Source organism: Haliotis asinina, chromosome 10 (genome assembly GCF_037392515.1).
Source record: "Haliotis asinina isolate JCU_RB_2024 chromosome 10, JCU_Hal_asi_v2, whole genome shotgun sequence".
NCBI classification, from domain to species: Eukaryota; Metazoa; Mollusca; class Gastropoda; order Lepetellida; family Haliotidae; genus Haliotis; species Haliotis asinina.
Window position 1 is genome coordinate 17,070,257 of NC_090289.1, and position 14,908 is coordinate 17,085,164.

A 14,908-nucleotide genomic window follows, 5' to 3' on the forward strand; every position below is an offset into this window, starting at 1 on the left:
GTCAAAAGCGTTTTAATTATTTACTGGTCAGTGTATATTGGAATATTAATGCTCTCGTGCTGCCTTTAGTTCAGAGGAACTAAGTTTGGCATTCTAAACAGGAAAATTAGGTTGAGGTCCTGTATCATTTGATGATGTGATAGCCCACTTTGATCAAGAGCATTCCATAACCGTTCGGTGGGTTTTAGATCTTGAGGGCTCCTTGGATCGTGTGATTCCTAAAACATTCATTTCATCAATATGTCGTGGACTATCTGCTTTCGAGGATCTATACTGTCTCTGGACATGCTCACCAGGAAATCCCTAAACATTAGGTGTCATTTCCTGATTTCTTTGTTCAAATTTGTAGTATCTGAAAATAATGTTCTGAACGAAACTTAAGAATTATCTTTAGACATATCTGTATACAAGCAAAACAGGGGCTTTAAAATACAATAGTTGTACTATTAAATTCAGCTGACAATCCGCAAATTGCACGTGGAATTTGCTTCATATACATGACATCTTGAGGTATGTTCAATATTCTACCATGACTTCAGTAAATACTGGATTGTGATTGGTTAATCAAAGTCATCCAGAGGTATATAATCATGTTACATACCTCTGACTTTCCAACACTTTAGGTATTTGTTTTAAATCTGAATAACACAGTTATGGTAGAATGGAGATAAGCGTATTGTGTTGGAAAATCACGCTACGCGTTCGGTTTTAAATCAAATTATAATTCAAAATTATAATTTCATTATATACCTCTGATTTTCCAACAGAGTATGTTTATCTCCTAATTAGTCTACTCATTGCAACTTAACAAGATAAGTCAGTCAGAAAGACTGATTTCTTTGCGATCAACCATGAAATTAACACATTTCCATGGGAATATCAAATATGATTTTGGCCCCATTATCATGATTATACACTTTTACCTGTATTTGAATTTCCTCCAGTCTGTCTTCCTAGAGTAGATAGTACATGAACTTGGTATCAAAGGTGTGCTTTTGTGTGTTGCATTGCCAAGCAGACGTTCAGTATTCATTGATGAAAATGACATGTTTTCACGAAAGTTTGTTTGTGCATTTGTGTATTCATTGTTTTGCATGTTATTCTTTATTTTGTCTATCTTGTCTTTTAGAGTATTGTGGATTGATGCAATCCTTTATTTCTGATTAAAGTCTTTGTTCGTTAAATATCAATAGGTATTGTACAATGTACTTTCAGCTTACAAGGTTCCCGGTAGCCTATGCCCTTGCCCTGGGTTCCTTATTTAATATATCAATGGTCATTGTTATCACATGTAATTAGGTGTATCTGTCTGGCACCGAGCATCATGTCAGATGGGCTGAAGCAGTCCTTGTGTCAATAATTATGGGGTGGACTTCAGGACAGATGTGAGCGTATGTGACACTCAAAATATCAATACTTTATCATCCCAAACTGTGTTCCATCGGAGATATCGTTTTGACAGTAGATTTTGCACAATGCCATAACGCGTGTCTACTGATATCAATTATATCAACACTGGTTGATAAAGGTAAAAACATCCTTAGCAAGCCTCGGATATTTGTTACTTTATCTACTCGTGCTTATATATTTGATATCAGAAAACACTTGGGTGAGATTCTCTATTTGATGCACAAAAGTACTTTGGAAAAAATTCTAGTGGGGCAATATGTTTTTGGTATCTTGAGTATTGCACAATTTATTTTCGAATTGTATAAAAAGTCGCTGTCTGTCAGAATTTGATGCTCTTTCCATAGAGCCTAAAATGACTGATTTTACAGGGCAGTTACAGCTGGAGAAACTGATTTACTGTTTTTCAATCCAAAAAGGCACTTTGTGGAACAAAACATAAGAGCAGTACTCATGATCACAAGATCCTGCCATACCCAAAGTGCATAACTCTGCACAAGGGAATGCAACACCAGTCTTAGTGGCTTACTTGTGTCCCATACTCAGTTGAGTGAGTGAGCATTGTATAACACAGCTTTTTACAACATTCCAGAAATATATCATTGTGGAAGACACATTGTACCCATCTGGTGAATCAAACTCTGCATGGTGAGCGGAGACTTTGACCACTAAGCTCCCCCGCCAACCCCCATACACAGATGAGTGAGTGAGTTAAAACTTATCGTCATATGGGCAATATTTCAGCAATATCATGACAAGACCTATTATATTATACATAATAGTGAATGGTAAAATTCTGTCAACGAAGGACAGTAAAACAACTAGATTATCACAGATACTCAACATTAGTAATTGAATCTAAAACAGTAAACTATAGAGGACGATACAATATAAAAACAGGCTACAGATCGCCAAATACTGAAGGGAGATCACCATACCACGGTCCATGGATATACACAGATGAAAACACAAGGGTAAGTTTCAAGTTTTATTGATGTGATGATGACTACAGTATGGGCGTGTATCTACATAAATGAAATGAATCATTTACCACTGCACAATGCTGGTTATCTGAACACACTGGGTCTGTCATCTGTACAACAGGTTCTTAATCCCCACGTATCGCTTCTTAGATTTGGAAAAAATCCCATGCTCATACAACTGCCAAACACAAAACAAAATAATCACAGTTCTATGTTCCCGTCAATCACAACAATATATGAAACTCATTCACATATGACATGTATGCATAAACAGAGCTTCATCTGACAACCTTATTCATATGGAGTCAACAGAAAAAAGACAAGTAATGAAGACGTCCCTCCAAATATCGGAGGTGAAACGGTCGACCTGGCAAGCTTAATTGAAGCTTTAACCCAATGGAAAATGTTCAGAAACAAGAATTTGCTCAAAATGTTCTAAAACTCCATCTTCTATAAAAGTGATAAATGGAATCAACTATTTCCAGCAAATGTGGTTAATGGATGGATGTTTGTAAAATTTACGTTCCCCTTACCTCTAAATTATGACAATAGCTGCCTAGTCGTGTTGACATTTGAGAAAAATAGACACAGTACTAATTGCTTAATGTTTTTTCCAGTCAAACAGCACCAAATTATGCTATCGTCAATGAGTCAGGGAATATTTAGGTGATGATGTATGTCTTGACTTAATATTGTATTGTCCGAATTCATAACTTAAACACATGAATTAAATATGACAAGTGATTTTCACATTTAAATACGCGACTGTTTAATACTAATATGGATATTAACAATGAATAATGAGTTCAAATATGAACTGTGAATCAATGGATTAAAATGCTTTGAAAGAAAATCTACAGAGGACGAGAAACCAGTGTAAAAGTTTTGACACAATGATGAAATGTACATGATATTATCAATGGCCAGTGAACAGCAGTGACAGGTGTCAAGAAAACAGAAATAGACATGAGAGAGAAATGACAAGAAAAGGTATACATACTAACAGCAAAAATCAAGACTACAAACACACAAAATAGTGCCGTTTTTCATAATGCTGAAATTTACTATTAAAAAAAAATAACCAAAAACTGACAAAATGAAACTGAAATAAAAACACTGATGAATGAAATGAGTGACCTAGATTATCCAATATACAACAAGGCGCACACGACAGATGCCATTAAGTAGAAAAATGGTATGGTACAAAGCTCATATTTCCACAGATCACCAAACAAGAGATACAATACTGTCAAATCTTCAACATGGACCAAAATATATGGTTAGGATTATATCAGTGACTTTGTTTGCTTGTTCCAGTTTAACTTGATGAGTGGTAACAATCATTCTTAAGTCAGTTTCATGTTTTTGATGTTGGGTACATAGGTGAAGGTGAACTAAATTCTACTTCAATGTAAATACTCATTGTATGTACATATTCTATCATTAAAAAAAATGAAAAAAAAAAAATTTACTGATATCATTTACAGACATTAAGATTGTATCTTTTCAAAATTACTTAAATGTGTTATCTGAAACCTCTACACAAGGGGAAGGTGAGATACCAGTTCACAATGCTATGGAACTAAAATGTAAAACTATTTTAAAAATCAGTCCTTACTTAAGTCATGTGAAACTAAGATAATTCTTTTCAATTCTAAAATTGTAATTACTATTGTAGATTCAAAGTCTATTTATTAAAGGAACATTCATCGTCAATCAAACAATTAAAAGGGTGATTAGTTATTCCTTTTAAAGGAATGAATAAAAATCAGACTAGAAATGTAAAAATCAATTTACAAATATTTGCTGAGATTACACCCTCTAATGTCAATGACTTTCTCTTACACCTTTGACCTCCGATTCATTCAAGGCTCTGACAATCTCATTATCCAGAAGTTCCTTATAACGTAGTCTTAAGGCTTGAAGGTTGGATGGTGAATCCATCTGCTTTAGTGCCTTTGAGAGGCGTCGAGCGTCCATATCGCATTTTATAAAGCAATCGCATCAAATGATGGGCAGCTTGTTTCAAAAATCACTGTCCTCATCACTGTCAAATGTGTATTTCACGGAACTCCGCGCTCGGCCTGTCGTTGTTCTTGGTGCACTTGGCAAAACATCTTCATCCAAGTCAAAATCTTCTTCATCACTGGAATCCTTCTTTTTCTGAAACAGATTTTAGTCAATCTTTAAGCTTACACTCAGAAAGACTTAATTAATATGGAAGCACTGAAATTTATCGTGATAGTCCAATTATTATAGAAAGCATAATGAATGTCTAGTTCTTTATTTTGAGGATCACAACAGTTTTCAGGGCTTGCACCCATGTCATTGTGAGCATCATAACAGGACTGCCCTGATTGATTCCTGGTTTCAGTTTGTTTATTGATAACACCTATCTGTACCATTAAACATGGGTTTTCCTTCCTAAGTGTCACCAATGTTATCACATCCCTGGTGCCTGGGACTTGTCCCTGGCTTCTATGTCCGCTGACGTAACCCATCAACAACACTTCCCTACTGCCTTCCTTTCGTATTTTATCACTCTTGTTTCACATGTTCTTATATAGCTATCTATTCCCTGATATTTTCTTATTCACTCGATGAAGGAGAAAGAATACACTCCATTGTATCGTGTGCCCCAAAATAATGAAGTTGAATTTCTTGCTTTAAGGTATTACTTCAACAAGTCATTCAACAATACACATTACACTTACAAAAATAAACCAAAATAAAAAACCTAAACCAAAAAATAAAGGAAACAAATTTTCTTTAGTTTGCTAGAAGGTTAACAGTCTCTTGACTTATCCCTCCGGGTACCCATTTTCTGATGGGAGAACAGAGGCAAGCTTGAACAAACCCACTTGCCTAATGTCAGACCACATGTATCACATTCGTTGTTGGGCAAGACTGAAGTCCTAGTCAAACTGCCAATCATGGTCACCCATTCAAGGACTCTCCACACCCAAAATTTAACTGATTTGTGACCTGAGCTCTACACACAAGACCACCCATAATGTGAAAACATAATGATCAAAACCAACTCCTGCATATGTTTGGTAGCAGGCTTACCTTTGACGTCTTAGACTTTTTCTTGGGCATAAAATCATCCATTTCGTCATCAGAAGTCAACTTTGAACGTTTAGGTCCTGCCGCTTTCTTCTTTTTTGGCTTGTCATCACTGTCAGGGTCTTTCTTCTTCCGTGGCTTCTTTGGCTTCTTCTCTCCATCTGCCTTATCTAAAGTGGAAAATGAACAGGTCAAAATACACTTCCAGATGTTTCATCTGCTTCAGTTTCCATGGAAACAAGACAGGTATATTCCAAAGGAATGGAAATATAAAACATGATCTTGTTAACTGCTTATTATAAATTGCTTATATGTTGTTTAAAATGACACTCAGCAATATTTCAGTTATGTGACTGTAACATGGCAATAGTTGAGTGTTGACTACACAAGCGATTGATATAATGAGCAACAATTCACTCTTCTTGTGTAGGATGACTTGTTATCAACCATCTGACTACTCAATCCACTGCAGCAGCTTACGACTTGCATACGTTTCTGGGAACAAATGACCCCAGAAGATCCTGCTAGGAATTGATCTTCAGTAAAATATGCTTGTCGCAAGAGGTAACTAATGGGAACGGGTGTTCATGCTTGCCAATTTCGCTGAAATGTCATTGTGTCCCCTGTGTGTCGATTGATGCTCCTGCTGTTGATCACTGGATTGTCTGGTCTAGACTCAATTATTTACAGACTGCTGCCATATAGCGGGAAATATTGCTGAACGAGGCATAAAAATACTCTCATTCACTACACTACTAATACTATTACTAACATTTACCTAACATTGTGAATAATGGGATTTTTAACATATATCACTCAGAAGCGACTGTATGGAAAATAGCATTCAGAATTTTTCGAGTACAAACGGTTTTGAGGTAAAAGGTGAAACAGTATGTGTGAATGTTAACGTTCGCCCTTTGGTAAGCTGGGTTCTGATTGGTCAGTTCAAAAGGTTGGTTGACGCGACTTTCTACTAGAGTTTGTCAGACTCAGAATAAGCAGTGTAATGAATAATACTGAGTCTAAGTTTACTGAGACTGGTCATCCCTTGAGGCATATTGTAACCTTCTAACCATGTAACATTACAATCAGAACTGAATAACATGCAACATGAATATTCATGCATATTATCATTTTACAGAGAAACAACAACCACCCACCACCACCACCAAAAAACAAAACCCAAAAAAAACCCAAAAAAAAAACAAAACCAAAAAAACCCCAACAAACAAAAAACAAATCCAACAAATATAGAACAATGTGCAATGGTAATAACTGGCTCTTTCCTTGAGATGTTAGTGTACAAAAAATGGACAACCATTGATCCATATTTGGAATCATGGTGACAGGCTATTAAAGGGACATTACTCTGTTCACACTAAAAAATATCCTAGCCACAGCTCCCTCCAGATTGGCAGATAGTATTGTGGCTTATTAAGGTTTACAGAGCACAGCAACTGCTCGATGTTCAGACATGTGTTTCTACTGGGTCAGTGGCTGAGGCTATACCTGAAGTAGCATGTTGAAAATCTTCTTTTGGATACATAGAATTTATGTGATCCTTTTATTGTCAAACCTGTGAGATATGACTATCCCACAACCTACTTGTATGCCAGAATAAGAAACATGGATGTATTTGTGATAACATTCCTGAAATGACAAAGGCAAACATTGCAGCACAATCACCCATCAGTTGGAGGTAAAAAGAATGTTGTTAAATCTTGCTTTTGAATACAACAAAACAAAGTTACCTTTGTTCTTCCAAAATCTCATTTATGACAAATGACATTCTCAGTTAGTTTTGCCTATGTGCATTTCCTTCAATAGCCAGACGCATGCAAACAAAAACACAAGTCACATGCAGCACACCTTTTTTCATAGCAGGGACAACACTTTCATCCTCCGAGCTGCTTATTGTCAGCATCTTCGATTTACTTTTTGCTTTGGATGCTGCACTTTTGGACATGACTTTATCAAACAGACTCTCTACACTAGGCTGGTTCTTGTCTACAGAGAAAACAGATGATAGAAATACAGATTTTCAGCCCAAACGTCACACAGCAAATACAAGAGAAAAGGCATTGTCAATACTTTGCATGTCATACTCCACAGTCATCCAATCCTATCAATAAAAAGGGTGTCCCTGTTTCTTGTAATATGCAAACAGTGTATTTAAAGGTAATGGAGGAATATGAAGGTTTCACAATATTGTAAAATAGTGACAACGGAGAGCAGTCAAATGAAAAATTAGAAACAACTTTATAAACCACATACAAACATTTTGTTTTTAATGTTGAATGAGATTTGCCTGCATTAAAAACTGTTGTCTCCTTTTGAATAAAATGACTTACTGCTATTTGGAGCTTCTCACCACATTCTCTCAGTGAAAAGGATTCTAATAGACAATCATGTGCTTGTGGGCAGCTCAAGGGTAACAACTCTACACAGTAAATTACAACACCGTAGGTAACTAGGCTCCCTGCTCAGTACATTGTGATACCCAGTGGTACAAGTAGACACCATATGATTACAATTGGTAGGGTTTCTTCTTATGAATATTTTTTTCAGGGTGGAATACTTCATGTTTTGTTGTATCTTATCACAACCTTTCTGTGAAGACTTGTACATCCATGCCTAGTCCTGTACCTGAACTGCTTGCCAGACACTTACACACGCATGCATGCATTCATTCAGAGATACACTGAGAAACTAACACTGGAGTATTTCACAGCATGCACTGCGCGGGCAGTTACAACATAATCTACACAGGTGCACACCTGAATCAGTAAATCAGATACTGACCTTTTTTAGGAGCTCTGGGCTTAGCAGCAGCCTTGGGTTTCTTTGCAACAGGTTCTATTGGCTTTGGTGGAAATATGTCATCCTTGTCATCGTCGTCATCATCATCACTGTCTATTGTCATAGGTCTTGAATCTAATAACGCATGAAAATGATTATTTTCAACGACATTTAAAAACTTCAACTATTTTCTTTCCCATTATGTTGCCTCAATACACAAGATTCATGTTTTCCTCGAAATGAAACAGCCCTTGGTGTCATTCATCAAAACAACCTTTTCACTTCTACCACAAAATAATCACATATTTTGAAGAACTAAACAAAATCTGAAATCATCTTCACATTTCCCTTTATATCAAATTTCCGCACAGAACTGTCCTATTTTTCCTTATTACTCTCCTTTGGAAAATACTGCAATGTAATATTTTCAAGGCAACATTACACTAGTGTAATACTGCTAGACATATGACATTAGGATTCACAGTTTTGACATCAAAATTCTAATACAGTTGTCACCATAGCATTAGACCCTGCTTGACTCGCAGAAAGCTGAGAGCCCTCACACTGTAGGCAGTGTAGCAGCAGTTTCTATCAATTTGTGTTGGAGAGTAATAAACAGAATAGTATACTTGCTTCTGTGAAATGCCATTTCTAATAACCTTGTGAAAGATTCAGTATCAAACATGCTTTTTGCCCGTTTGATACATCATCATTAACTCGTTTAATAAAAATGGTATTACACAGGAGGTCATTTAGTATCCTCTATATATCTGTCAGCACGCAAGTGTTATAGGAACGTACTTGTTGAGGTGCCCCACTTGAGAGCTGATGGTTGGAGGCTGGCCTTGTCGTCATCACTGTCAGAGAAGTCAGCTGTTATTAGCGGGCTTTCTTTTGCACGTTCTGGTGCTGCGCGGGATTTTCTGTATATGTTAACATGATTGTGAGAATTACCAGAATTGTTATAATCATGATAATTCAAAGTCTAACGAAACTTGGACAATATGGACAAAAAGAACCAGCCTTAAACGACTTGATAATGTATTTCTTATTAAGCCAATCATTTTGTTGTTATATGCTCCAACAGGACTTGATTTAAGAGATGTTAACCTACTAGCAATGTAATTTGCAATGTAATGAAAGAAATAGGTTTTTGACTTTTTTAGATGTTTTGTTCAAAACTTTACCCACTTATCATTATTCAGATTCATCCCTGTTCCATGCTTGTGCTGTTTGGCCTGATTTAATTCCAAGCATTTTGAGGAAATATGTAACGCTGTATAAAAAAATTAAATGTTTTTTGGACACAGTTTTTTTTTTTAAAAAGTGATGAGGGTGGTAGGACTTCTTAAATAAATTGATAGAAAAAAATGCTGAGGGAGGAACACATTTATATTTTTCTATCAGAAATGCATTTGGAAGGTCTAGCACATGTTAATGAGTTGTCCATTCAGTCACACTCGTTCTTACACTAATTCTTGTAGTGGACAAAGTGGTGATCAGGACAGAAGTCAATTTTTTTTTTTAAATGGCCATAAAAAACTGTTATGTGCAAAAATAAAAGTGACACGCTGATGCCTTAGAAACACTTCTTTTTCTTATTTAGGATAAATGATTCTTCAGTTTTTAATATCCAGTATGCTTCCATGCATAAAATCTTCACGGTGTCACCATGGTTTTCCTGCATTGTAAGAACTGTCTTTTCCAATGGCAAGACTGATTTATTTTTGCACAGTTTTGCTCGTTCATGAGCCTTAGATCTGAGGTGAGCCTGACCAGTTTGATGGATTTTGATCACACTTAATCTTATAGACATGCACCCGCTCCTAAAAGAATTACTTCCTCTATTATCATACTTTTGACACATGACATAAGACATTCTATTTTCTACAAAAACTGACTTGCACCTGGTGCAAGTTTGACTAATAACTAGGTTGCACTTTGTAACACTGGGTTGCACCAGTGCAAGTGACAAAACACTAAATCTTGCCCTGCCCAATCATAACTAACATTCTTTCCTTACTCTAGCAGTCATTTAACATATGAGATAAGATTATACTCCAATTAAGACTGGTAAAGAACTTGGTTATGGTGAGAGTGGAGTCTTTGTGATTTTTGTAACAGAAACTGCGATATGTCACAGAGTCTTTGTGATTTAGCACCAGTAATGTAAGTTAAAGCCAAGGTAATAATTCATCTGTATACCTAAAAAATAATATTACAAGAGGGTTGAATTAATACTAACATTAGGCCTGAGTCACTGACCACACTGGACGAATACCGGTAACACCCCATCAGCCATATTTTAGGATTGGGAATTATCTGTGACAATGAGTGAACTTTCCGTTACATCAATTTCGTAATCACAAAGTTTCTGGGACATTTGACCAATTCATGGACATTGGCACACACGGTTCTTATCACAGATAAAACAGCACATGCTTTATGATGAAAGAGGATAAACCCTCACAGGAAGACTGTGTTATCTGTACACTTTTTATGGGATTATTTGTCCCAAGAAAACGATTATTTATCAAAGACTCTGATATATCGCAAAGTTTCCGTTGCAAAATCACAAAAATTCCACTCTAGCTGTTACCAAGTTCAATGATGATTACACAAGAGCTAATGTGGTAAAACAAACACACTCTCACCATGGCAAATTTCTGTTCATGGGCTTTCAAAATGTGTAATGGTCAGATACAGCAATCAACTAGAAGACACAGTCATCAATATCCCCCACACTACCTCCAATTTCTGTTGAAGTCAAACTTGTTGCCATGGAAACGCCAAAAATATTTTATTCAGAAGTCAAAAACTATCAAAAGGCACCAGTACACCACTAGACCAATCTATGTGTCAAGTTTGGTGAAGAAATATTGAACGGTTTTAGAGTTCTGCTCCAGAAAAGATAAGTGTGCACGGACGGACAGATGCACAGATCAATCGGGTGCATTGTAATGCCCCCCCCGCGGGCGATAAAAACAAAGACAGACACGAAAAGCCTCTTCCTATCTAGATTAATACAACTGGGTCACCTTGCCCATTTGGAACACTGAATGACACTGACACATGGAAGATTACACACCGATGATTACTTAATACGATATAAATAATAGGGTCAGTGAGTGAGTTTAGTTTTACGCCACACTCAGCAATATTCCAGCTATATGGAGGAGGTCTGTAAATATTCCAGTCTGGACCAGACAATCCAGTGGTCAACAGCATGAGCATCGATTGGGAACCGATAATAGCAACATGTACATGCAACCATCTAATAACCTTCTTTCGACATACCCAAAGACTGTTGACTCTGTGGGCTTGAAACTGTCATCATCATCTTCATCATCATCATCGTCATCTGAAACCACTGGGGATGGTCTCCGTGCAGCTACTGGTTCACTGGACCCATTCATCACAACATTGTCATCATCACTATCACTTTGGATCTGTTCCTCATCACTCATCTCGAACTTCACCTTGGCAGCTGTGAACACATTAACATCACACTCAAGACAACTCTGTATTGAAGCATACCTTATAAAAGCCAGCTAGTTCACTGTTATATGCTGCAACCAGTATTTTTACCAATAGCAGGTCAGGTGGAAAAGTTTGATTCAGTAGTTGATATAAAGAGTACCGTCCCCTGCTGCAGGGATAGTTATAGAAATGTTAATATTTGTGTGCTTATATGATGTTCATATCCAGGCACATTGCCCGTTCATGGTGCTAGGTACATTACTATTCTTGTTCGCGGGACTTTATTGTACTTTCTGATACCTTTTCAATTCCCTGGGGATCATACAGCCATGCTGTCTGTTGGGCACAATGAACTAAACACACATTGTCAGCCCTTTCTCATGGGTCCCCATTTTACAGCTGGGTGAACTTACACAATGTGAATCAAAATATCTTGTCCAAGGACACCATGCAAATGTGCCCACCTTGGGACCTGAACATAGATGCCTCAATCAGGGATTGAACCCATGCGTTCAGCATGACAGGCAGAGAGATGCCTTACAACTGCACTGTTGCGCTCTGCATTATGGTGACCCTTACCACTACTGATGGGATTAGGTTGAAATCACACAACTGACGATTAGTTCATTACCAACAAGCACTGAAATAAGGCAAAACATGATTGTTTCAATGTTTGCAGCTGGGCTTATTATCCAATGAGAATTGCTGTTAGTAGACATAACCAAGTTGACAGGGCATTTCATGCTAAGGAAAGCTGACTCTGAGGGTTAAATGAAATCTTATGTTTGATACTGTATGAAGAATTGAATCGAGGTCTGGGTGAATCGTTTCAGCCCTATCAGCAAACTTCCAAGACAAAAGATTAAAGGTTTTAGGATTAACCATGCCTGGCAGCCGAAAACGAAGCTGTTTCAAGACTGTATTAACCTTGTATTATTTAGGACCATCCTCAACATTATTTCAGCATGGGCAATCACTGACCTGCAACATACAGTGGCAGTCCAGCTATATCGTGGCTGTCTGTAAATAACCAAATCTGGACCAGACAATTCAGTGATGAACAATATGAGAATCGATCTACCCAACTGGGAAAGAATGTGTCAAGAAAGTCAGTGAGTCTGACCACCCGATACCAGTAGCTTCCTCCTGCGACAAGCATGGGTTACTGAAGACCAATTCTGATGTGGATCTTCAGGGGTCGACACCACACAGACCTAACATCATACATCCACCAACCTGCTGCACGTCTGGGTCCACGGTCCCTTGGTATCACGATAAAGCTTTCGCCTTCATCATTGTCCATATCACTGGGCATATCACTGTTCTCTGATCCTGAAGAATCAGACCAAGGGTCTTTCTTTTTCCCACCCTTCTTCTTCTTGCTTGGAGTTCCTGGGGAACTGTTTTTGGGTTTGCGACCTGTTGTTTAGAAAGAGCATGTTTCAATGTCACCGAGAAAAGTATTGAAATCATGTTACAGTGTGTCGCCTCAATCTGGGAGTAGTGATGATGTGAAACTAATCATGAAATACCTTGAAGTCCCTTTCCTCTTTATCTTTGCTATCACTACTACTAAACAAAACCTTCATTGACAATTCTGCACCAGATTGTGTTTGTGTATGTTTTAATGGACATGTCACCTTTTGCTGCATTTTCTCCAGCCCGCGATGCTGTGGTCTTCTTTATCTTGGTGGCACCAAGTCTCTCTGCCAGACTCTTGGGCTCCCCATCATCTTCCATCTTGATGTCCATGTCATCATCATCTAGCTTCAGCTCCTTCCTCTCCTGCAAGGCAGCCACTCAGTTTGCTAACACTTTCAACATTTTCAGATATATTCCCGTTTGTCAGAGTAATGTGGAAAACAAGTAATGAAGGTGGATGTCAGTTACAACTTAACCAAGAACAAAAAAAATACAGGGCAAAATATGAATAAAGAATTCAACAAACCTTAGAGTTTCAATTTGTGAGTCTATTACACACTGCATGACTTAACATGAATCTGATGATAGTGTGTCTTAGATTTCTCTGTAAAAAACATTCAGGGATTATTGTGGCTTTAAAACCACTCACCTTCATTCTACTCTTCTTGGCAGCATCTTTAGTGGCCTTGATCTTCATTGCTGAATCCACCCTTGGCACAACACGGCGACCCATGGGAGATGGCAGTGTCTCTTGAATTGGCATCTTACGGACCTTCCCGGGTTTGCCAAGTTTCGCTTTGGGTTTGACATTCTTTGAAACCTCTTCATCCTGTCTTTCTTGTTCCTCCACAGACTGCGTAAACAAAAACAATGATTATAGTTAAAATGGATAGAATTATCATTAAAACGACCGCAGGTTATCAGAAATGAGCGGGCCACTGTAACTTGATAATGCCCGCAAAATGATTGACGACGGGTCATTATCAAACCTGTTGTTAGGTGACGTTGTAAGTAGCTCAGCTGTTGAAGTTCAATCTTCTACTGCTCGATTGAACTTGGGTTCATTATCGACCATATATCTGGCTCACATTCGTCACATGTGCTTGTGCCATTATGCAGGTTCCTGCCTGTGCCAACCATAACAATTGTACCATAAATGACAACATACAGCAATGAAAATATCGACTTGAAGTCTAACGTTGTTGATGACTGAAAACAATGGCGGCTGGTGGTTATGAGAAAAGGTCAAGGTCGAATGTTGTCATTCTCAATAGTGACGTCATCTGTGTTGTTCTATGACGTGTCTATGTTTGTAAAATGTGTGTCAGTGACCTCCGTCGTTTTGTTGTTGGCAGTAAATGCTTCTAAACCGATGCCGCTGCTTTTAATCTTATTTTATTAAAAATTCTATTCATTTTAGCTATAATAACAGTAACGCTATTTTTCAGGGCATTATCATTTGCAGAAGCCCTCGGTCTTTTCAACTGCCCTCTGTTGGGTAGTTAATGAAAGACCTCGGGCTTCTGCAAATGATAATGCCCTGAAAAATAACATTACCCTTATAGTAGAGACTATCAGCCTTGACACACATTCTATCCCCATGCTCAGCAGTATCTTCTGGATGCTTTCCCCCTTGCAGGATCTTCATATGTTCAAAAAGCAGATGATCATATTAACTTACTCATCCAAATGTAGTGACAATAAACACTATAGTACAAGACAGAACTTCTTTAGAAGAGAAACCGGATTCA

At 37.6% G+C, this 14,908-nt stretch overlaps 1 protein-coding gene across 5 annotated transcripts in view; it reads right to left on the minus strand.

The window, feature by feature from the left end:
• Nucleotides 1-2,382: 2,382 nt before the first annotated feature.
• The window catches only part of LOC137297588 (DNA topoisomerase 2-alpha-like), a 35,230-nt gene continuing 22,704 nt past the window's right edge, over nucleotides 2,383-14,908 (minus strand). For 3 of the 5 annotated variants that reach the window (XM_067829434.1, XM_067829433.1, XM_067829435.1), the window contains 9 exons: nucleotides 13,807-14,010; nucleotides 13,376-13,520; nucleotides 12,972-13,154; nucleotides 11,553-11,742; nucleotides 9,057-9,178; nucleotides 8,259-8,390; nucleotides 7,326-7,463; nucleotides 5,460-5,626; nucleotides 2,383-4,553 (listed from right to left, as the gene is read on the minus strand). In XM_067829434.1, the coding sequence (XP_067685535.1) occupies nucleotides 4,416-4,553; nucleotides 5,460-5,626; nucleotides 7,326-7,463; nucleotides 8,259-8,390; nucleotides 9,057-9,178; nucleotides 11,553-11,742; nucleotides 12,972-13,154; nucleotides 13,376-13,520; nucleotides 13,807-14,010 (1,419 nt within the window). In that variant the 3' untranslated portion in view covers nucleotides 2,383-4,415. The remainder of the gene's footprint in view (nucleotides 4,554-5,459; nucleotides 5,627-7,325; nucleotides 7,464-8,258; nucleotides 8,391-9,056; nucleotides 9,179-11,552; nucleotides 11,743-12,971; nucleotides 13,155-13,375; nucleotides 13,521-13,806; nucleotides 14,011-14,908) is intronic. The other 2 variants (XM_067829437.1, XM_067829436.1) reach the window with 1 other exon arrangement.